The 22,260-nt window shown below is 50.4% G+C and overlaps 1 protein-coding gene across 2 annotated transcripts in view; it reads right to left on the reverse strand.

Moving 5' to 3' along the window:
* TBC1D9B (TBC1 domain family member 9B) overlaps positions 1–22,260 on the reverse strand; it is a 58,389-nt gene that overhangs the window by 29,991 nt on the left and 6,138 nt on the right. For both annotated transcript variants that reach the window (XM_015571538.1, XM_015571537.1), the window contains exons 3-9: positions 20,644–20,872; positions 19,678–19,936; positions 18,252–18,459; positions 15,323–15,535; positions 1,781–1,942; positions 1,332–1,482; positions 680–894 (exon numbers count right to left, since the gene is read on the reverse strand). In XM_015571538.1, the coding sequence (XP_015427024.1) occupies positions 680–894; positions 1,332–1,482; positions 1,781–1,942; positions 15,323–15,535; positions 18,252–18,459; positions 19,678–19,936; positions 20,644–20,872 (1,437 nt within the window). The remainder of the gene's footprint in view (positions 1–679; positions 895–1,331; positions 1,483–1,780; positions 1,943–15,322; positions 15,536–18,251; positions 18,460–19,677; positions 19,937–20,643; positions 20,873–22,260) is intronic.

A 22,260-nucleotide genomic window follows, 5' to 3' on the forward strand; every position in this document is an offset into this window, starting at 1 on the left:
TAAATATAAAAAATATAAGTCTTTGTTTTACTATGGTTGCAAATATCAAAACATTTCTATATGTGACACGGCACCAGAGTTAAGTTAGGGTTTTTCAAAATGCTGACACGCCGAGCTCAAAAGGTGCGCCATCACTGCTATAGAGTGTACACTTAAGAATGAATGGTGAAGGCGTTAAGTTTTATTATGTGTTTTTATCACACACACAAAATAATCAAATGACTCCAGGACCTATACCAGAAGCACATAGAAGATAACAATATATAACAGAGGTCCTCAAACTTTTTAAACAGGGGGCCAGTTCACTGTCCCTCAGATGGCTGGAGGGCCGGACATCGAACCCGGGACCTTTCAGTCCGTAGGCCGACGCTCTATCCACTGAGCCAAACCGGTTTCGGCTATGAACAAATTTTTATGCACACTGCACATATCTTATTTTGAAGTAAAAAAACAAAACGGGAACAAATACAATATTTGTATTTGCATGTGGCCCGCGGGCCGTAGTTTGAGGACCCCTGATATATAGCATGGGGATGAGATGAGCAATTGTTTTTAATTACACCTTGGAACGGCACCCTTGAAGTTATGATGTGAGGCCATCACTCAGGCCCGGGCCATGGGGACCTGCTCCCCTGAGCCTCAGGTGGGTGATGCTCCCTGGGTCTGATAAGCCCCTTACCTGGCAGTAGCCGATGGTAGGGTTGCGGAAAGCATAGGCAGTCAGCACCCGCCGAAGCGCGGCGATCCCCAGCTCGTTCTGGAAGGCAGGGTGCTCGGGCATGGAGCGGTGGAGGTCTCGCTCAATCTCCTCCGTGGCCAGGCTGTACCTTCCTGTGGACTTCTCCACCAGCTCCGAGTAGTAGCCAGGGTGAGTCACCATCTCATTCCAGGCCCCTGTGGAGACACGGCTGGCGCTGTCTCCTCCCCGCCTGGGGCTTCAGGGCAGTGACAGGCAGTTTGGAGACGACAATGGACCACAGAGAAGTGGAACTTTGGGATCAGTCATGTGGTGGGAGGCGAAGGTTCCCTCGTGGCTGCTCCTTGTAGGGGGCACCCCACCCAAGTTCCAATGGCTGACACCCCTCCTCCTGAAACTGTCCAAGTGGCCAAGGTTGTGCATGTGGTCGGAGTCTGTCCCAGGGAAAGGAGGCCACGGGGGCTACTCGAGTCCCACTGCAGGGGAGAGGTGTCAGCTGGCGACAGCGCCCCGCCCCGCCGTCTGCTCTCCGGGACTCCGCTCCTGGTGTGGGCCCGATTTCCACCCTGTGAAGGTCAGGCAGCTCCTGCCTGGCCAGCTCAGGAGCCAGCTGGAGGGTGGCAGGGCAGCTCACCAGAGAAGAGGAGCCAGAGCTCCCCACGGAGGCCCTCGGGAATGCCCTTCAGCACCAGGTCCCGGGTCTTGGCCGTGCGGTACATGCACACACCGCGCCCGTACTCAGAGAAGTGGATGTTCCATAACTCCTCCTTCATCTTCTCCTTGGCCTGGGGGAAAGGCAATAAGGAGCTACGTGTGACCCAGGTTGCTCTCCTACCTTCCTTCTCCATCTGGCACACTGACCGCCACCTCAGGTTTCCAAGGGCTCACAGTAAATGCCCCCAGCTCAGGCTGCACTGAGCACAGCACCAACCTCAGGCAGCAGGCACATGGGCCTCCCTGCAGAGGCCTGGGGCCCATAGGGACGACACCGCCTGTGACGGGCACAGAATCACAGGCTGGCCCTGCCCCCCCCCGCCCCCCACGTGGGCCTGGCATGGCAATGGAGCCCCGCTCTGGGCTTACCCCTTTGGCCCCCAGGTCCTCCACTGGCGCATTTCTCCGGAAGAGCTTGAGCAGGCCCTGGGAAGCAGTGGGCGCCTCCTGCGCGGGGGAGCTCTGGCAGCCACCACAGGATGAGCCGGGGCTGGTGGGCTGCTCTGGTGCCTCCTGAGCAGCTGGCGAAGACTGGAAAGTACAACACAGAGGGCGACACTGAGCCTGCAGGCCTCCCAGGTGCACGCAGTCACTGTCCGAAGGGGGCAGCACGGGGTGGGCACGCCTGGTCTAGACCAGCAGGAGCCTACGCTTCGGCCTGGTCCCACCGCCTCGCCGAACTCCTACACTGTCCTCCTTCACCAGGCCCACCCACGCCGGCTGGCTTCTCACTGGAGGGTTCTGGGCCCGTCCTGGGAGGTCTGCTCAGTGGGGTCAGGGCCAGGAGAGAAGAAACTCTGAGGAGCCAGCTCGTGTACCCCAAGGGGCCTGCCTGCAGCGCTGAGATCCCAGGGACACTATCCTTATTCCAGCCTCTGGGCTGCAGACCCAGCGGGCCCCAGAGATGGCTGATGGTGGCATCTGCCATAATGGTTCCCGGGCCCCTGGCCACAGGGTTCAGCTCAGGTTGGGACTGCCAGGAAAGAGCACTGAGGACCCCATGGAGCACGCGCACCGAGCCATGCAGGAACGTGGCGCAGAGCCCAGCCCCAGCGCAGGCCCAAGCCTGACAGCCTTTTCAGAGCGACGGGTCCCTCCTGCGGGTGCCTCACGACTGTCTGCTGAGTGAGGGAAGGCGGCCTTCCTCAGGCTGCCGGTCCACTGCACTCGCGGGGCTCTGGGCAAAGATAAGGGCACAGACCTAGAACTGGATGTAAGGAAGGGGTCCTCGCCTGTGGATTCTCTCTCCTTGGGCTACCTCCCTGCAGGGTCTAACCTGCATTAGGGGGGCCCTGCCCCAGTGCAGGAGCCAGGGAATCTGCTTTCCCATTGCACAGCTAGCCAACGGCAAGAGAAATGAACCCTGTGGGCTTTGGGAACCTCCGGGGGATGCACATAGGGCTGGCAGAAGGGGGGCACCAGGAACACAGGTCTGCAAGGAGCCCTGAACTTCAGGGCTTCCCTGGCTTTCTGGAACCGAGCCTCCGGCCCTCCAGGCTCATAGAGCAAGTAGGTAAGTTCCTAGCCTGACTGCTCCCCTCCCCCAAGGAGAAGGTCTCCTCAGGGACACACTGGCATCCTAGCCCCTTTAGGCACAGTCTGGGTGATGCCCAACACATGCCTTTGCCCCTTGCTCTCCAGACTATATTCTGCCTGTGGGCACCTGACTTCCAGGCAAGCTTGCCACTGTGGGCAATGGCCTGTGCAGGGAGCTTGTCCTCTGGCCCAGGGGTCAGACGGTCTAGAGCCAGTGCCCTCTCTGGTTCTCCCCTCAGCTCCTGCCCTGAGTGCCCACCGACAGAAACAGTGCTGCTCTTGGGTGGACACTGGTCACTGGCTCCCTGGAATCCACTTCCACTTCTGCCAGCAGCAGTTAACGGTTTTCACGTGGGCACATCTCTCTCCACTCTTGGCCCCACGCTTTGTGGGTTCTGCTGAGACCTGGGGTGATGACCCCACACTAATTACTTAGCATTTCTACTCATAGCCTCAGGGACCTTGGGGTACTGTGTCACCCAGTGGCCACCAGGACGTGCAGTGGTGACTCTACAGGGAACATGAGGATGAGCCGAGGAGGATGCAGGGGCTCTGCCATCCTGGCACTGCTGGCAGGAAACCACGTTCAGTGGGCAGAGGCCACCTTTGATGACAGGTGGCTACTGCCTGGCCTTCTCGGCTTCGTGGGCCAGTAGGCTCCCTCTGCCAGCTCCAGTCTGGGCTGGGGCTTCTGCCCTTGCGTCCTCCCGTCATCTCTGATCCCACCAGCCACCGCACCACACTCCCCCTTTTCTATGTCCCCTGCATGGGGACTCTCCACGTTAAACCCATCAAACTCTACTCTTTTAATATGTACAGCATAGTGTAAGTCCATGGTACCACAGTAGAGCAGTTTTTATTATTATTATTTTTAAATATATTTTATTGATTTTTTACAGAGAGGAAGGGAGAGAGATAGAGAGTCAGAAACATCGATGAGAGAGAAACATAGATCAGCTGCCTCCTGCACATCTCCTACTGGGGATGTGCCCACAACCTAGGTACATGCCCTTGACCGGAATCGAACCTGGGACCTTTCAGTCAGCAGGCCAACGCTCTATCCACTGAGCCAAACCGGTTTCGGCCAGTAGAGCAGTTTTTAATAAAAAACTTTAAAAAGGAGAAAAAGATAAGCCTGCTAATTCATATCCACAGCCCACCCCTCTGCCCTAGCTGGTGTTCTGAAATGGATTTGGGGGCCACTAAATACTTTTTCATGACAAACTGCTAGAATCCAGGGGAAGCACCTAGTCCAGACCGAGAGTGCCCTGGTGCAGAGCATGGTTGGGTGTTTTTGAGATTCTCGATGGCGAGCACCACCCTAGCTTCTCCCTCTCCCCTCAGCTCTTTAGCGGGTTCTGCACGCAGTTCTGTTTACTAGTACTTATCTGTCAATGAGCCTGAGGAATCTGCTCCCAGTTTCATGGGCTGTTTCTCAGAGTCACTTGCTGAGGGTTCTGTTCAGTGAGGCATCACTTTTGCGGGGAGGGAGCTATTTTTTGGTTATTTCTGAACTCTGGGCCCTTAGGGCTTTTCCTCTCCCCTCCCTGGTCCCAGCGCAGCTGTGATGCTGTGTCTGTGCAGAATAATGCCGCCCCCCCCCCCCCCCCCCCCCCCACCCCCCCCGCGGTGCTTGGACCCCACCACTGCAGTCAGGGGTGTGGCAATGCCTTTTCTCCTGGTTTTGTTGAAGATGCTGTCTGTGCACTTTTGCTTTTACTCTTTCTTTTTAAAAAAAAATATTTTATTGCTGAAACCGGTTTGGCTCAGTGGATAGAGCGTCGGCCTGCGGACTGAGAGGTCCCGGGTTCGATTCCGGGCAAGGGCATGTACCTGGGTTGCGGGCGCATCCCCAGTGGGAGATGTGCAGGAGGCAGCTGATCGATGTTTCTCTCTCATCGATGTTTCTAACTATCCCTCTCCCTTCCTCTCTGTAAAAAATCATTGATCGAAACTGGGACCTCTCAGTCCGCAGGCCGACGCTTTATCCACTGAGCCAAACTTGTCAGGGCTGAACAACTCTTATCAAGGCCACCAGGACCGCTCTTTGCCATCTCCAGTGGTCAATTCTTAGTTCTCCTTATCCTTGACCTTAAACGTCATATGTCCAAAACAGAATTCTTCCAAACCTGCTCTTCCTGCATCAGGACGTCCCCTGTCACTGAATGCGGTTCTGTACCCTGAGCTGCCCTGGCCAAAGCCAGTGTCATCTTTGGCTCCTTTCTGTCTCTTAAACCCCACATCTGACCCATCAGTCCTCAGAACTGCCTTCAAAATATATCCTGTTATTCATTAATTCCAAACAATCCCAAAAGAAAAATAAGAAAATAATTTCATTACAATAGCACCAAAAAGAAAAAAATATTTAGGAATACACTTAACCCTGGAGGTGAAAGGCATACACTGAAAAGTAAAAGACACTGATAGAGAAATGAAAGAAGACACAGAGTGGAAAGACATATGGTGTTCATAGACTGGAAAACCTTAAGACTGTTAAGACATCAGCACTACCAAAGTGATCTACAGATTCAGTGCAATCGCTATAAAAATCCAAATGACTTTTTTGCAGAAATAGAAAAATATTTTCTAAAATTCATATGGAAACTCAAGGGATCCCAAATAGCCAAAAACATCTCGGAAAAAGAATAAAGTTGGAGGTCTCAGACTTCCTGATTTAAAAATTTAGTGTAAAGCTACAGCAGTTAAAACAGTAGGCACTGGCATAGAGACAGAAATATAGACCAACAGAATAGAATTGAGAGTTCAAAAATGAACCATCACATTTACGGTCAAATGATTTCAACAAGGGTGCCAAGACCATTCAACGTGGAAGGAATAGTTTTTACAACAAATGGTGCTGAAAAACTTGGATATCACATACAAAATGATGAGGTTGGAGCCTTACCTCACATTCTACACAAAGACTAACTCAAAATGGAGCAAACACCTAAATACAAGAGCTTAAATTATAAAACTTTTAAAATAAAACAGAGGAAAACTTCATGACATTTTGAAATGACAATTATTTCTTGGAGGTGACATTAAAAGCACAAGTAATAAAAGAAAAATAGGTAAACTGAACTATATTAAAATTAAAAACTTATCTGCATCAAAGGACATAATTATCAGAATGAGAAGGCAACCTATAGAATGGGAGGACATATTTGAAAATCATATATCGATAAGAGGCTAATATCTGCAATATATAAAGAAGTTCTAACCCTCAACAACAAAATCAAACAACCCAATTAAAAAAATACCTGATGCCGGCCTGGCTCAGTGGTTGAGAGTTGACTTATGAACCTAGAGGTCATGGTTAGATTCCTGGTCAGGGCACATGCCTGGGTTGCAGGCTCGATCCCCAGTACAGCATGATGGAATCATTGATGTTTCTATCTTTCTCTCGTTCCCTTCCTCTCTCAAATCAATAAAGATATTTAAAAAAAATAGGCAAAGGACCTGAATAGACATTTTTCTAAAGAGGATATACAAATGGCCAATAAGACATGAAAAGATGCTCAACATCACTAATCGTTGGGAAATGTAAATCAAAACCAATGAGATATCACATCACACCCATTAGAATGGTTATTGTAAACAAAACAAAACAAAACAAAACACCCAGAAAATAACAAGCATTGGCATGGATCAGGAGAAACTGGACCCTTTTACACTACTGGTAGGAATGTACATTGGTGCAACTAATGTGGAAGACCATATGATAATGCCTCAAAATAGTAAACATTGAATTACTATTTGATCCAGCAATCCTACTTTTGGGAAGTTCTCCAATAACTACATGTAGGGTCTTGAAGAGTAATGAGTAGAAATTTTTATATCAATGTTCATAGGACGATCATTCACAACAGCCAAAAGGTGGAAGCAACTCAAGTGTCCATCAAAAGATGAATGAATACATATCTTTTTTTAAAAATTAAATTTACTGCCTGGCTGGTGTGGCTCAGTGGTTAAATGTCAACCTATGAACCAGGAGGTCACGGTTCGATTCTGGTCAGGGTAGATGCCTGGGCTGTGGGTTCAATCCTCAGTAGGGGTCTGCAGGAGGCAGCTAATCAATGATTCTCTCATCATTGATGTTTCTATCTCTCTCTCCCTCTACCTTCCTCTCTGAAATCAATAAAAAAGATATATTAAAACCAATCACATCAAAATTACAACCAAAATACAGGACAACAATCATTCACAACCGCCTGAAAGCTGGCTGAATGGAAGGCCTACAACTAGAGAAATAAAAAAGAAAGCACATTGAGACTGGTAGGAGGGACAGAGACGCAGAATGGGCTGGTCTGACACCCACATGTACCATTTTTTTAATCAGAGGGAGATTGTCTTTGTGGAAGCTGGCTGTGAAGACCAATGGGACCCAGCCCCACACCAGACCCCAGCCCAGGGTTCTAGAGCTGGGAAGAGAAGTCCCCACAACTATGGGCTGTAAAAACCAATGGGGACTGTGGCTGAGTAACATGGAGGCTGCTGGAGACCCAGGTGTTCCTTTTAAAGGGCTGGTGCACGAACTTACTCGGACTCCCAGCACCAGGTGGCTTTGAGGGAACCCAGACACATACAGGGAGGAACTAGATTGTCTGGCATTGGGGCAGGAACTCGGGGGTGGCTTTCTCCCAGACAGGAGTCCTCACAGGGGTCATTGTTCCAGTGCTGGAACCTCCCCTGTCACAGGGCTGACTGGCAGCCATGTTTGAGCCTCCATCAGCCTGGAGCACACTGTTTGGTCCACCCTGATGATTTCCTGAAATCCTGCCCCATCCAATTTGCAGCCCCAACCAAGGTGTTTGTAGCAGCTTTTCTAAATGAATGGTCAGTCCTGGTTCAGGCTTTGCTAAAATCTCTCAAACAAGCTGCAGCTGGTGACAGTGTGCCCCAAACCTATCAATAAAAGGCCCAAGATCTGGCACTACCACCAGCCTGCCTTGCTTCATAGCTGGGCCTCACCCGGGCACCGCCAACCCCAATACAAATAGCAAATAGCAGCCATCTGAAGATCTCTCTGTAGCTCCTGAAGGGTGGCCCCAGGTAGTGGTTGAGTTTGCACCTCTCTGGAGGCCCTAGAGTCAGTACACATGATAGGTAGCTTTAGACCATAGCAGATTACAACTCTTCACATCTACAAGTGACACACTCAAGAGGCAGACTCAGTGAGCACCAAAGTCCCACTGAAACAAGTCCTGCTCCATAGGGGTGTCTCCTGGACAGAAGGTCTCTCACTATAGTCACAGATGGTCCTCACAGTCAATTGGACTGGAGGTCAACTCCTCCCAGAGATGCCAACAGCAATCAAGGCTCAACTACAGGACTGTGCACACAGCCCAAACAGGGGTGGAGCTAGAGTGCCCAGCTCAGGTGACTGGGGAGGCTAAGCCACTGGACACCTACTAAACAAGGCCACTCTACCAATTCTAAGAGTCAAAGCAGTTCTACCTAATACATAGAAACAGACACAGGAAATCAGCCAAAATGCTGAGACAAAGAAACATGTCACAAATGAAAGAAATGGGAACAAGCAAACTACTGAATACAGAGTTCAAAACCATGGTTATAAGGTTACTCAAGGGATTTAACGAGACTTTAAAGGATCTTAGTGAGAATGTCAAACACATGAAAAAGGACCAGACAGAAATTAAGCATATACTAACTGAAATAAAGAATAATTTTACAAGGATTCAATAGTAAAGTAGCAGATTCTGAGGATCAAATCAATGATTTGGAATATGAGGAAGTAAAAAAACCACCCAATCAGAAGAGCAAAAAGAATCTAAAAAATGAAGACAGTGTAAGGAACCTCTGCGACAACTTCAAGTGTACCAACATTTGCATTATGGGGATGCCAGAAGGAGAAGAGAGGTAGAGAGAGAGAGGGAGAGAGAGAGAGAGAGAGAGAGAGAGAGAGAGAGAGAGAGAGGGAGAGAGAAATATCGAAATGAGAGAAACATCTGGCCGGTTGCCTCCCCCCCATCAAAGCTATCATTTAGTATTGAAGGTCAGATAAAGAGCTTCACAGATAAGGAAAAGCTAAAGGAGTTCATCACCAACAAACCAGCATTACATAAAATGTTGAAGGGTATTCTTTAAGAAGAGGAAGAAGAAAAGAAGATGATGAAGAAGAGATTAAAAATATGAAAAATAAAATGGCACTAAATACATATCTATCAAAATTGAATCTAAAAATCAAAATAAACAAACAAGAAATCTAATGAACAAAATAAACTGGTGAATAAAATAGAATCAGAGGCATGGGAGCATGGAACAGACTGACGAATCTCAGAGGAAAGGGTGATGAGGGGCAGAGCGTGGGAAGGGATTAACCAAAGATTTTACCTATGGACACAGACAGTAGCGTGGTGAAGGCTGGGAGTGCGGTGGGAACCGGGAAGAGGGGCAGTGGGGGGAAAAAAGGAGGACATCTGTAATACTCTCAACATAAAGGTTTATTTATTTATTTTTTTTAAAGTGTAAATGGTTTGCAGTTCTCTCCCCAACCAGAGGGTAAATAGCTTAAATCACCCTACTCAGGAAGACAGATAACAAAAATTCCATTAGTGCCATCTGCCAAACACACTAAAAAAAAAAATTATATCACTGGGGTGACATTGGTTATATAGGTTTCAGGTACACAACTCTACTGTACTGTGTTTACCACCCCAAGTTAAGTCTCCTTCCATCACCATTTATCCCCCTCTTTACCCTCGTCTACTCCCCCCACCCCCTTCCCTCTGGCAGTCACCATGCTGTTTATGAGTCCTTTGTTTTCTGTGCTTAATCCCTTCATCCTTTTCACCCAGCCCCAGATAACAGATGTCAGTCTGTTATCTGTATCCATGAGTCCGTTTCCACTTTATTTTGTTCATTAGATTCCACATATAAGTGAAATCATATGGTATTTGGCTTATTTCATTTAGCATAATACTCTCCAGGTCCATCCATGCTGTCGCAAAAGGTAAGATTTCCTTCTTTTTTTTTTTTATAGCCACTCATCTACTGATGGGCACTTGGGCTGTTTCCAAATCTTGGTTATTGTAAATAACACTAAAATGAACATAGGGGTGCATATATTCTTTCAAATTAGTGTTTTAGATTTCTTCGAATAAATACCCAGAAGTGGAATTGTTGAATCATATGGTAGTTCTATTTTTACTTTTTTGAGGAACGTCCATAATTCTCCACAGTGGCTGCACCAATCTACATTCCCACCAACAGTGCACAAGGGTTCCCTTTTTTCTTTGTAAGAAAAGTGTTTTTATTGATTTTAGAGAGAGAGGAAGGGGGAAGGCGGGAGAGACAGAAACATCTATGAGAGAGAAACATCAACATCCATTAGCTGCTGCCTGCACACCCTCCAATGGGGACTAAGCCCACAATCAAATCAGTGAGTTGGTACATGGGTCAACATTGAACCACTGGGTCACACTGGTTGGGCCCCCCTTTTCCATATCCTCACCCACACTTGTTGTTTGCTGATTTATTGATGATAGCCATTTTGACAGGTGTGAGGTGAGATCTCATTTGGTTTTAATTTGCATTTCTCTGATGACTAGTGACACCATAAGGTTTCACTTATATGTGGAATCTAAAAAACAAAATAAATGAACAACCAAAACAGAAACAAACTCATAAATAGAGCAAATTGATGGGTTGCCAGGTGGAAGAGGAATCGGGGGGCTGGATCAAAATGGTGAAGGGATAAAGAAATAAAAATTGGGCCTGGCCGGTGTGACTCAGTGGTTGAGTGTTGACCTATGGACCAGGAGGTCTCCGTTCGATTCCTGGTCAGGGCACATGCTCGGGTTGTGGGCTCAATCCCCAGGAGGGGGCATGTAGGAGGCAACCGATCAATGATTCTCTCTCATCATTGATTTTCTCTCTCTCCTCCCTTCTTCTCTGAAATAAGTAAAAATATATTTTTTTAAAAAGGGGAAAAAAATTGGGTCCTGGCTAGGTAGTTCAGTTGGTTAGAGTGTTGTCCAATATGCCAAGGTTGCAGGTTCGATCCCAGATCAGGGCACATATAGGAATCAATGAATGCATGAATAAGTGTAACAACAAATCAATGTCTCTCTCACTCACTCTCTCTCTCTCGAATCAATAAAAAAAAAAAGCTTTAAAAAATTGGTATTGCTCTGGCTGGTTTGGCTCATTGGATAGAGCGTCGGTTGACCTGTGGACTGAAGGGTCCCGGGTTCGATTCCAGTCAAGGGCACATGCTCGGGTCGTGGGCTTGATCCCCAGTGAGGATCAAGGTGACATCGATTGGTCACCTCCAGCACGTGTCCTGACTAGGGCCTGGGTCGGGGAGGAGCCTGCGACCGAGGTACGTGCCCCTGACTGGAATTGAACCCTGGACCCTTGCAGGCCGATGCTTTATCCACTGAGCCAAACCAGTCAGGGCAGATTCAGTTTTTCAAAATGAAAAATGTTCTGTGGGTGGATGTTGGTGATGGTTGCATATTAGTGTGATTATACTTCATGCCACTGAAATGTACAATTTAAAATGGTTAAGGTAGTCCAGCCCGTGTTGCTCAGTGGTTGAGTGTCAACCTGTAAACCAGGAGGTTCGATTCCCAGTCAGGGCACATGCCCAGGTTGCGGGCTTGATCCCTAGTAGGGGGTGTGCAAGAGGCAGCTGATCAATGATTCGCCATCATGGATGTTTCTATCTCTCTCTCCCACTCCTTTCCTCTCCGAAATCAATAAAAAGATGTATTTTAATAAATGGTTAAGCTTATAAATTTTATGTGTATTTTACCACCGTAAAAAATATGTATCCTGAACCTGACCACTTCTCACCAGCTTCACCGGTTCCCCCTTAACCAAGGCCCTTTGCCTTGTGTCCTGACTCCTGTCAGAGCCTTCCAGCTCGTCTCTGCTTCTATTCTTGCCACTCTCTAGTCAACCACTGCCCAAGAGAAATATCATGACAGCCCATATGTAATTTAAAATTTTCTAGTTAAAAAACATTAAAAAACAATAAATTGGGATGGTTGGGTGCAGGCCAGAAGGGGTCAATGGGGAAAAATAGGGGAAATCTGCAATACTTTCAAAAATAAAGAGAAATAAAAAACAACAAATTGGTGAGATATATTTTAATACAATATAGCCAAAATATTACCATTTCAACATGGAATTAATATAAAAATTATAGATATCTTACATTCTCATTTTCATACTAAATATTCAATGTCTGGTGTGTAGTTTATGCTTAAGCACATTTCAATTTGGACTAACTGCATCTCAGTGCCAACAGCCACATGTGGCTGCTGTGACAGCTGTGCCTATAAGCATTCTCAACACGACGGTCAGAGTAATTCTATTAAAACATAAACAGACTGTGCCCCTCTTTTTGACAAAACTCTCCAACAGCTTCTCTTCTCACTCAGAGTCAAGGCTAAAGTGCCTGTGAGGCCCCTATGCTGGCTCCACGTGCTCCAGCTTCCTGCTTCCTCTCTCTCTCACTCCTCCACCGGCCTCCGCTAGTTTGAGGAGCTGTGCCCAGCTGTCTGGCCTCTAGACTGGCTTCTCTTCTTTTAGTTTCCTGCTCAAATGCCACCTGACCCCCACTATCCCCTGGCACTCCTAATCCCTTTTTATCCTGATTTATTTTTATCGATGGCCCTTATCACCACCTAACACTCTGGGTGTTTATTTGCTTACTGTCTCTCTCACTAGAATATGAGCTCTAAGAGGACAGGAATTTCGTCTCCTCTGTTCATTCTCTATTCCTGGTGCCTAGACTAGCACTCGGTACCTATGAGGAATGCAGTAAAAACGAGCTGGGTGAATGAATGGTGAGCTCGGAAGGGGCCATGGGGTCTGATCAGGCCCTATCATGAGTGGTGCTGGACCTCATGAAGGCAGCTCAGAATCCCTGCTCACGTCCCTTTTCACCCACCCAACCTTAGTCAGATCAAGCCCAACCTCCTCTAAGAAACCTTTCTTAATGTCTCTACTGGACACTGATTCTGCCGGGCCCCTCCCACCCTCAATAACTTACTGAGCATCGATTACAGGGTGGAAAATATACAGGCCTCCATGGGCCGGACCAGGCGGGTTCTGGCTAGCTGAGGGGCTCATGCTGCCACCAGCTCCAGTGCCCCTCAGTGGGAATGTGGGCCCTGTAATAGCAGGGCTGCTGATTTAATGGACTCTTGTAACCATGAAGTGCATAATTTCAGAAAGACCAACAGCACATACAGCTTGTCACACCAGGAAGCAAGGAAACTATCAAACATGGCTATGGTTATGTCCAAAGAACATATGCCAACCTGAATGAATAAGCTCCCTCTGGGCACAGACGGACTTAGGGTAATTTCTGTCAAGTTGCTTAAATCTGCAAGTTCATAATTATACTAAAAACTAAACATAAAAAACAAACTGATCACATTTAGAGGATACTAGATGAACAACTCATTATTATTTTTTAGTTGTTGTTAATCCTCACCCAAAGATTTCTTTTGTCTATTGATTTTCAGAGAGAGTGGAAGGAAGGAAGGAAGGAGCGGGGCTGGGAAGTGGGGGGAGAGACTGAGAGAGAGAAAGAGAGAGAACAGTGATGTGAGAGAGACACATCGACTGGTTGCCTCCTTCACACGCCCCGACTGGGGCTGGGATCAAACCTGCAACTCAGATACATGTCCTTGGCTGACTGGGAATTGAACCTGTGACCCTTCGGCTCATGGGTCCACAGTCAAAACCACTGAGCAACACCAGCCAGAGTCCAACTCATCATTTTATCTTATTTTTAAAATAAGTTTTTGCCGAAACCGGTTTGGCTCAGTGGATAGAGCGTCGGCCTGCGGACTGGAGGGTCCCAGGTTCGATTCCGGTCAAGGGCATGTACCTGGGTTGCGGGCACATCCCCAGTAGGAGATGTGCAGGAGGCAGCTGATCGATGTTTCTCTCTCATGGATGTTTCTAACTCTCTGTCTCTCTCCCTTCCTCTCTGTGAAAAATCAATAAAATATATTTAAAAAAATAAAATAAGTTTTTATTGATTTTGGAGAGAGAGCCAGGGAGAGACAGAAACATCAAAGAGAGAAAAACATCATCAATTGGCTGCCTCCTGCACATCCCTCCTGGGGATCAAGCCCACAACCCAGGCATGTGCCCTGACTGGGAATCGAACCGGTGACCTCTTGGTGCATGGGTCGATGCTCAACCACTGAACCACACTAGCCGGGCCCAACTCATCATTGTAACTGGTAAAGAACAGGAAAGAGTAAGATTTATTTTCCCTTTTGTATATGAACTGTGCCTCAGGGTCCTTAAAAAATTGATGAGGGGAAATTTCCTTTACAGGATTATTCCAGCTGACAAACAGAAGGGATGACAGAATTGGAGTGCTGCCCTCCTGCAATCCCTAATGAAGGAGTGGATCTAGGCGACCCTAACAGCACACGAGAAGACCCGGTGTTGTATATCTCTTGGTGGAAGTACCCATCACCCCAATGCTTCCAAAGAGAAGACTTGCCCCCCAAACACAAACAATGGAACCTGAATTTGTTCTGGATTTTACTACTCAACCACCAACTTACAGGAAATAGGAGAATGCAGTCAATGAAAACCACTTGGAGAAGCTACAGCACAAATGACCCAAATTCCATAAAAAAAATACTGATAGAGAGGGAGGGAGGGAGGGGGAGAGAGAGGGAGAGAGAGAGAGAGAGAGAGAGAGAGAGAGAGAGAAAGAAATCTATAGATAAAAAGGAGTTTAAAAGATGTATTAACTAAGCGTGATATATGACCTATGTGTACTTCAATTCCAATAATTAAACTGTAAAAAGTACATCTGCATTTGGGGAAAGGTGAATACAAGTATTTCATATTCAGGAATTCTTGTGAATTATGTTGATATAATAATTGCAGTTAAGTCTTTAAAAGGGGGTCGGGGATCGAACCTGTGACCCCTTCCTTCGGTCCACCAGCTGACACTCTAACCACTTAGCAAACCAGCCAGGGCAAAGGGGGTCTCATATTGTAGGAATCTCAGGCTGAAAGACTGACGGGAGAAGCACCAGGTAAATGAACAGTGTGGCCCTCAGGGCAGCACAGGCTCACAGGGAGGCAGGTCCAGCCAGCAAAGGCCTCTCCTGTGCGGTGGGACTTGAGGTGGGCGGGGTGGGAACGCTCAGGACTGGGGTGTGTGTGACGTGGTGCAGAGGCCTGTGACGTCAGGTAGCGCATGGTGGCTGCACACCTGAGACCACCAAGGCGGGTCAGCCTCTCCACCCACATCCAGCAGGGACCCTCCCTGCCCAGGCCCATGGCAGGCACCACAGCGCTGCCTGGGCTCCTCTCCTGGCCCTGACCGCCCCCCTCCCCGCTCCCCCAACAGCGCCCTCTCACCTCTGGGGCTGGATCCATGACGCTGGCTTTCCTTCCTGCGCTGTTGTCACCTGGCTGCTTAGATGATGTTTTCAGGAGGAAGTCAGCAATCTTCTCAACCAAGAAATCGCGGTCTTTAAGGTTGGCAAACAGGAAGGTCATTTTGTTCTTGGTGCTAATAGACAAAGGGCTGGGCAGGACACTGGAACTGTCGGCTTTTTCGACAATGGTCACCTGGGAAGGCAAAAACACTGGTGTCTGTGTCTTGCCATACAAAGACAGAAAGGTTCTGTGACCGTGACAGCAAAGTGGCCTCAGGTGGCCCTCTCCGGGGAGGGTGCGGTGAGTGGGCACTCGGGCCCACTATGATCTGTTCCGACTCTGTTGCCTGCTGCTATAAGTTCCATGCGCGTCTAAATCTCGTTTTTCACCTATCAATCACACAGCCCTGCTGGTCTGTCATGAGGAGGGTGGGCCTAGCCACTGGCCCTTCTAAGTTTCCCACTGGCCAGTTCTTCCCCTGCTCTGAAGCCTGGGGAGCAGCCTGCCTGCATGGCCGTCGTAAGCACTGATTGCCAAAGCACCCGCTGACAGGCATTTCCAGGCCCGGCCGAGAAAGTGTGGACAGAGCTGCACAGGCAGGGAGAGCACAGGGCAGGCTTTCAGGGGCGCCTCTGTCTCTACAGAGGCCTGGGGTAGGGACACACAATGGCCATGCAGGCTCAACACCCCAGGGTGGTGGAGATGACAGAGCCAGCTGGGAGGCCACTGGGCTGCTTTTCACTGAAGGCTCTTCTGGGGAGGTAGCAGCTGAGCTGAGACCTGCTGCAGCCAGGTGAGGAGCCGGGGCAGAGACCCAGAACCACACTGAGGAGGTGCTAGATTGGACTGATGTACAAGGAAAAGCTGGGGAAGCTGGGGCTGGGGAAGCAGGGGTGGGCAGGGCTGGTATGTGTATGCATACGTGTGAATGTATGTGTAAGAGTGTCTACATATATGCATGGTATGTGCGTGTGAGTACATGTGTATGCCTGTATATATATACAAACGTGTGTGCATGTTTGTGAGGCGTGTATGTATCATGTGTACATGTGTATAGATGTGGGTTGCTGTGTGTACATGTACCAGTATATGTGTATATGCATGTAAGTGCTCATGTGCATGGTTTGTATGTATACACAAGTGTGCATATGCATATGAGTAGTGTTTATATGTGTGTGCATCCGTGTGTGTGTGTGCGTGCCTGCACATGAACTGATATCTGAGGAGCAGAGAGCTCACAGGCCCAGCAGGAGAAGATGCAGGAGGATTCCACACAGGGTGCCCACATGCTCTGACAGACAAGATTGGCAGTTGTGGGAGGATGGGTCCTAAAGGGGTGAGGTATGTGTGGACACTCCTGAGGTCCAAGCAGACACTGGTGTCCTAGGTGGTGGCCGTGGAGAGGAAGGGACGTGCTATGGTCACGATGCAGGAATGAGGCTAGGTCAGAAACAAGGTGGCTCCTGCTTTTCACCTGAGCAGACGGAAGGAAGGGGGCCATTGCCTGGGTGGGTGAGAAGAGCACGTCTGGATGTGCAAATTCAAGAGCGCAGCTGGCACTCAGGGAGGAGCCCTGTGAAGCCTCCCTGGCTGGGAGGCTTGGTGAGTGCTGGGCCGGGGCCTCCATCCGTCCAGCTGCAGAGCCCACCCTGAGAGCGCGATAAGACTGCCCTGCTAGCCACGGCTGGTGAGCTCAGTGGTTAGAGTGTTGGCATCTGGACTGAAGGGTCCAGGGTTCGATTCTGATCAAGGGCACGTTCCTCTGTTGCAGGTTCAGTCCCTGGCTGGGTGTGTGTACGTGTGCGGGAGGCAACCAATTGATGTGTCTCTCTAGCACTGATGTTTCTCTCTGTCTCTCCCCCTCCCTTCCATTCTCTCTAAAACAAAAAACAAAAAACAAAAAAACAGTGGAAAAAAATATCCTCAGGTGAGGGTTAACCAAAAAAAAAAAAAAGGAAAAAAGATCAGGCCAAGGCAGTCCCGCTCCCCGACACGGCAGGCAGCCGTACTCTGCTCTCAGAAACGTCAGGAGGAGTGGAGCTGGGACCTTAGGAAACCCTTAAGCCGGCGCCCAGTCCTCGGCCCGTCAGGGTGAACCCATGGCCTGGTGCCAAGAGCATAGCCACCTCGGAGCCCCTCAGCCGGGAGCTGTGGCTCTTTTTAGTCCTCTCCTGACTTTCCTTGGGGGCCCCAGGCAGCATGCTAACCAACACCTTTCATAGCTACACCTGTAGCCCTAGGGCTTTGTACGAACGCCAGCAAGGTCTCACTGCTCGAGGTTTTTAACTAAATCAGAATACTGTGATGTAGGTTATAACTTAAAAACCTAACTGTGCTTCAGCCAGTTTTCCCGCTGGGCCAAGAGGAAAAAGGGGGCTCTGAGACCTGCCTGATTGTGGGGCCGGTGCCCTAGTGCCTTCATCTGGGCGGGGCCTCTCTCCCTCACTGTCCACATTTCTCACTGCAGTCAAAGGAGAACAGGTGACAGCCAACTCCCAATGACGCTGCTAGAGCCGGAGCCACAGCCCAGGCAGACGTCAGAGAGGAACAGTGAGGCGGCCTCTGAGAATGACATGGCGGGGTCGATGCAGGGTCAGCGTCCTCCGAGCCCAGCCCAGCAGGGCTTTGCCACAGCCCCACTGCAGTCTGGGAAGGCAGGACTGAGGGGCATTCCCAGCAGAAGGGCTTGGATCCTTCCTGAAGTTTCCTTACGTACTAGAGTGAGATCTCCTGGCCAAAGCTCCACTCCGCCTGCCCACGAGGCCAGGTGACCCCTGGGGACCAATCCTGTGCAGCCACTCTCAAGAGGCCTGCACAGGGCAGGTGCTGACTCACCATGTGTCCATCACTGAATGCTGAGGGGCCAACCAGGAGAGGCAGGGCAGAGCTGGTGGGGCCGGGTGCTCACCTCCCGCAGGGGTATGATGAGGTGGCAGCCGTCCTCCTCCTTGCTGGCAAAGCAGATGTAGTTGCTGGAGATGAACATCTGGCCGGGGATGTGCAGCTTGTTGAACGGAGTCCACAGGGTGCAGCTTGTGTGGCCGTCCAGGCGTTCGTCCCTGGGCAGCCGGAACATGGCCCGGTAGTACTCGTTCTTGGCTCTTGCGTCTAGGTCTCTGGGGATGGGAGGGGAGGGGACAAAATTTGGGTTTTCAAATTGGATTTGGGCTCTTTGGGGTCCTCCTGTGAGCAAGTCATGCCCAGGGATCTCAGAGTTCTGTGAAACATGCACCTTAAGTGGCAAGTAAAATGTGGGACATTCGTATGCCCAGCAGGGGAGTGGTCGGAAAACAGCCTGTCCCTGAGACTTGCCGCTCTGGGAGGACACCTGGAGGCTCCGGGGTGTGACTCGTTGCTTGCCCAGGGGGTTCCAATCCATCCTGCTGCTTCTTACTAGAAAGACCCAGACCATCTAGAAACCTACACAAGGGCCTCCCGACAGGCATGATGCTGTTGCTTGGTATAAAGTGCACACCCACCTGGCCCATGGCTGTGCGAGGTGGGGGTCTGGTACCCTGCTCCTCCCCCCTGTGGTGGCTTTGTCCTGGGGACAGTCCAGTAGCCTGAGCAGAGCCCGGCAAGCACACCCTGATGGACAGCGCCAGGGACTGTCATGTCCTGGCCCTGCTCGTTTTCTTTCCAGAAGGTTCCAAAAGACACCCTGTCACTTGTATCAGGAGAGTGACATCTTTTGACAGTATTCTGGTCCTGAAGGCACACCCCTGATTTTGAGCTTAGGCCATGGAATCTGAGCACGCGGGTGTGGACTGGCTGTGGGACCCAGGGGCTCCCGGGCAGCCTTGCGGGTGTCCTGTGAAGCTACAATGGAGGAGTCAAACAGAAGTGCTCCGGAGGGGCTGGCCACCAGTATCTGCCCTTTTGTCTACCAATTCCCACAGAGTGGCAGAGACCTCAAACCTCCAGGCCAGGGCCCCAAAGCTACAACAATGCAGAGGGTATGAGGGGCCACTGGCCAAGGGGTACGGAGAAGAGCTGTCAATCTTGGTGGGGTGGAGGTAGTGCGCCCTGGGACCTGATCGCCGAAGCCACCCAGAGCAGCCTCGGGGGGCACCCTGGCTGAGCTGGTGGGGAGGACAGGCTGTCAGCCAGCTGCATCTGGCTTTCCTGCTCACTTGCTGAGGGACGTTGGGCAAGTTACTCAACCTCTGTGCCTCAGCTTCCTGTCGAGACTAAGGAGTGTGTGAGACCTCCCCATCACAGGCTGGGAGAAGGAATGTGCCTCTTAGGACAAACCTCTCTCGAATCTCTCGGTGCCCCCCCTGCAGCTACACCTTTACCTCCCCTTCCCGAGTGGCCCCCCCTCGGCCACGCACCGCTTCAGAGCAGAGATGTTCCTGTGCGGCTGGGCCGGCCTGGGCGGCGCCTTGTCCTCCAGGAAGCCCTCGCTGTCCAGCAGCTGCCGCATGGCCAGGTTGGCCAGCTGCTCCATGAGCTTGAAGGTCTCGCCAATGTTGAGGAACATGGAGAAGAAGAGCTCCTGGTCTCGGGTGTCCACGCGAATGCTCTCGGGGAAGAGCAGGGTGGCGTTCTTCTCTAGTCCGGTGACATCCACCCACTGCACCACTAGGCTCACTGGACGCCGGTGGGGACAGACACACCACCACTGGGTCAAATGGGCTGGAGGATTAGGCAGGGCGGGCTCCCGCTTCCCACCCGCACTGGGGGAAACTGTACTGAGCAAGCCTCCCTCCCCTTTCCCCACCCTCCCCCGTGCCTGGTCCTAGCTGTGCTGGGACACACTCCACATGGAAAGGCAGGGCCACTGGGATGGATGAAGCCCTGAGGCTCTTTCTGGGGTAAGGTGCAGTGCAGGCACCGGCTAGCTCTGGGGAGTCTGCCTTGTGTCCTGAGGCCAGGGCTTTCCCCAGGGAGGGACTTGGAACACCAGGGCACAGAGTCACCTAGAGCCCCTCATAGACACGTGTGCCCTTGAACACTTGCCCTGAAAGAGGCCCCATGCAGCAAGTCACTATGTGAAAAACCCTATCAGCGGACACAGGCAGGACAGGAGTCCCAGAGAGCCAAGTGTGTGCCTGGCTCAAGTTTGGGTGCTCCTGTCATAGGGTGCTGAGGTGGCACTTGGTTTGGGGGAGACGACCTGTTGGATGTGTGGGAACAGAATATCTGGAGGCTGAGAGGAAGGAGATCCCTCATGGACTTGGATAGTCTGGAAAGGTAATGGACTTTCTAGAGGTGAGGTCAGGAGGTGAGGGCCAAAGAGCGGAGGAAGACGGGGCCAGCTGGGTAGCCAGGGGGGATGCCAGGGCGCCCATGCTCACCTTCCTTGCCCAGCAGGAAGGAGTAGAAGCACAGGTGATTGACAGTCAGGTAGAGCCAGCCCTGCCTGGGCACACGACCCTTCCAGTAGCTACAGGAGTAGTAGTTGACTAGCTTCTCCCCCTCGGGCATCCCGAACTGCTTCCGCATCTTCAGCTCAGCTTCCTTGAACTTCCCGGGGTCCTCATCGCCCTGGGGCTGCAGGTTCTTGTTCTCTTCAGCTATGATGCCCTGGAAGAGAACAAGGGGATTGGTACCTGGAAGGCCCAGGGTTCCCACGGCCAAGACCGGCAAAGGCTGGCACAGGGAGGCCCGAGGATTCAGGTGGTGGCACCGAGGATGCCGGCCTAAAGGCCACAGGCTGGGCTAGGCCCAGTCAGCTGCTCTGGCAGAGCGTGGTCAGACCGATGCTGCCCGTGTGACTGGCACGCTCCCCTAATTCCCTGAACTACTATGGCAGAGCAGTGACTTTTTACATAAACATTTAATTTTATGTAACAATTCTAAAAAGTGTATCAGTAAAACATACACAGAGAAGCGCATATTTCGTGAACAGGACTCTGCCTCTTACTCCACAGCCACTCTCCTGGTTTCCTTCCAGACATGCAGGCATTGATGGTCCCCCTTTCAGCACACACGTGCGGTTCTCCTTCCCTCATTCTTTACCCGAATGGCATCGTGCAGTGACACTGTTCTGTGAGGTCCTTTTCTTATGATGATGTCTTGGGGAAGTCCTGTGTTTGATCCCCCTTCCCACCCCACATACCAGGGATTTCCTGCTTTTGCTCATGCCTACAGACCAGCCACAGGGCTCAGGGCACATCTATGCCAACTGCATCCTGCCTGAGTCTTTACTGGGCTGAGTGCCTGGAGATTTCACTCTGGGCCATAGGGCCAGTTCAAGGCCAGTGCTTGTGGCCCCACCGGTGAGGTATGCTCTGATGCCCTCAGTAGAGCTGCACTGCAGTTGCCATGACTTCCATCTCTCTCTCTTAAGCTGCTTCTGGCATTGCCCTGAAATGTTCCTATAGAAACTGGCTCTGGGAAATGGGTCTGGCAAAGCTCTCTCCTCATTATTAAGGTCCTGCTTTTGTCTCTGCTGCCCTGGATTCTACCTACTGGAAGCTCAAGGCGGGCTCTGGACAACCTGTGGGCCACCACTGGCTAGCCTGCCCCTGGGGCCACTTTCCTGTCTCAGCCAACAGCCACTGCTCCACTCTCTCCAGCTGCACCTGGGTGGCCCTGAATGCTCTCATTCTCCATTGGCCCCTACTCATGAGTAAGCCTCCCCACCAATGGGAATGAGCCAGTCTAGCTCAGGGCTAGGGCTTTATATTTATTGACGGATATTGGTGGACTGTAAAAATCACTGAGTAAACTTTAAATTCTATTTTTTTAAAAAATCTTTATTGTTCAGATTATTACAGTTGTTCCTCTTTTCCCCCCTATAGCTCCCCTCCACCCGGTTCCCACCCCACTCTCTTCCCTTACCCCTCCCCCCCACTGTCCTCATCCATAGGTGTACGATTTTTGTCCAGTCTCTTCCCGCACCCCCACACCTCCTTCCCCCCAAGAATTGTCAGTCCACTCCCTTTCTATGTCCTTGATTCTATTATATT

Source organism: Myotis davidii, unplaced genomic scaffold, assembly GCF_000327345.1.
Source record: "Myotis davidii unplaced genomic scaffold, ASM32734v1 scaffold648, whole genome shotgun sequence".
Classification (NCBI taxonomy): Eukaryota; Metazoa; Chordata; class Mammalia; order Chiroptera; family Vespertilionidae; genus Myotis; species Myotis davidii.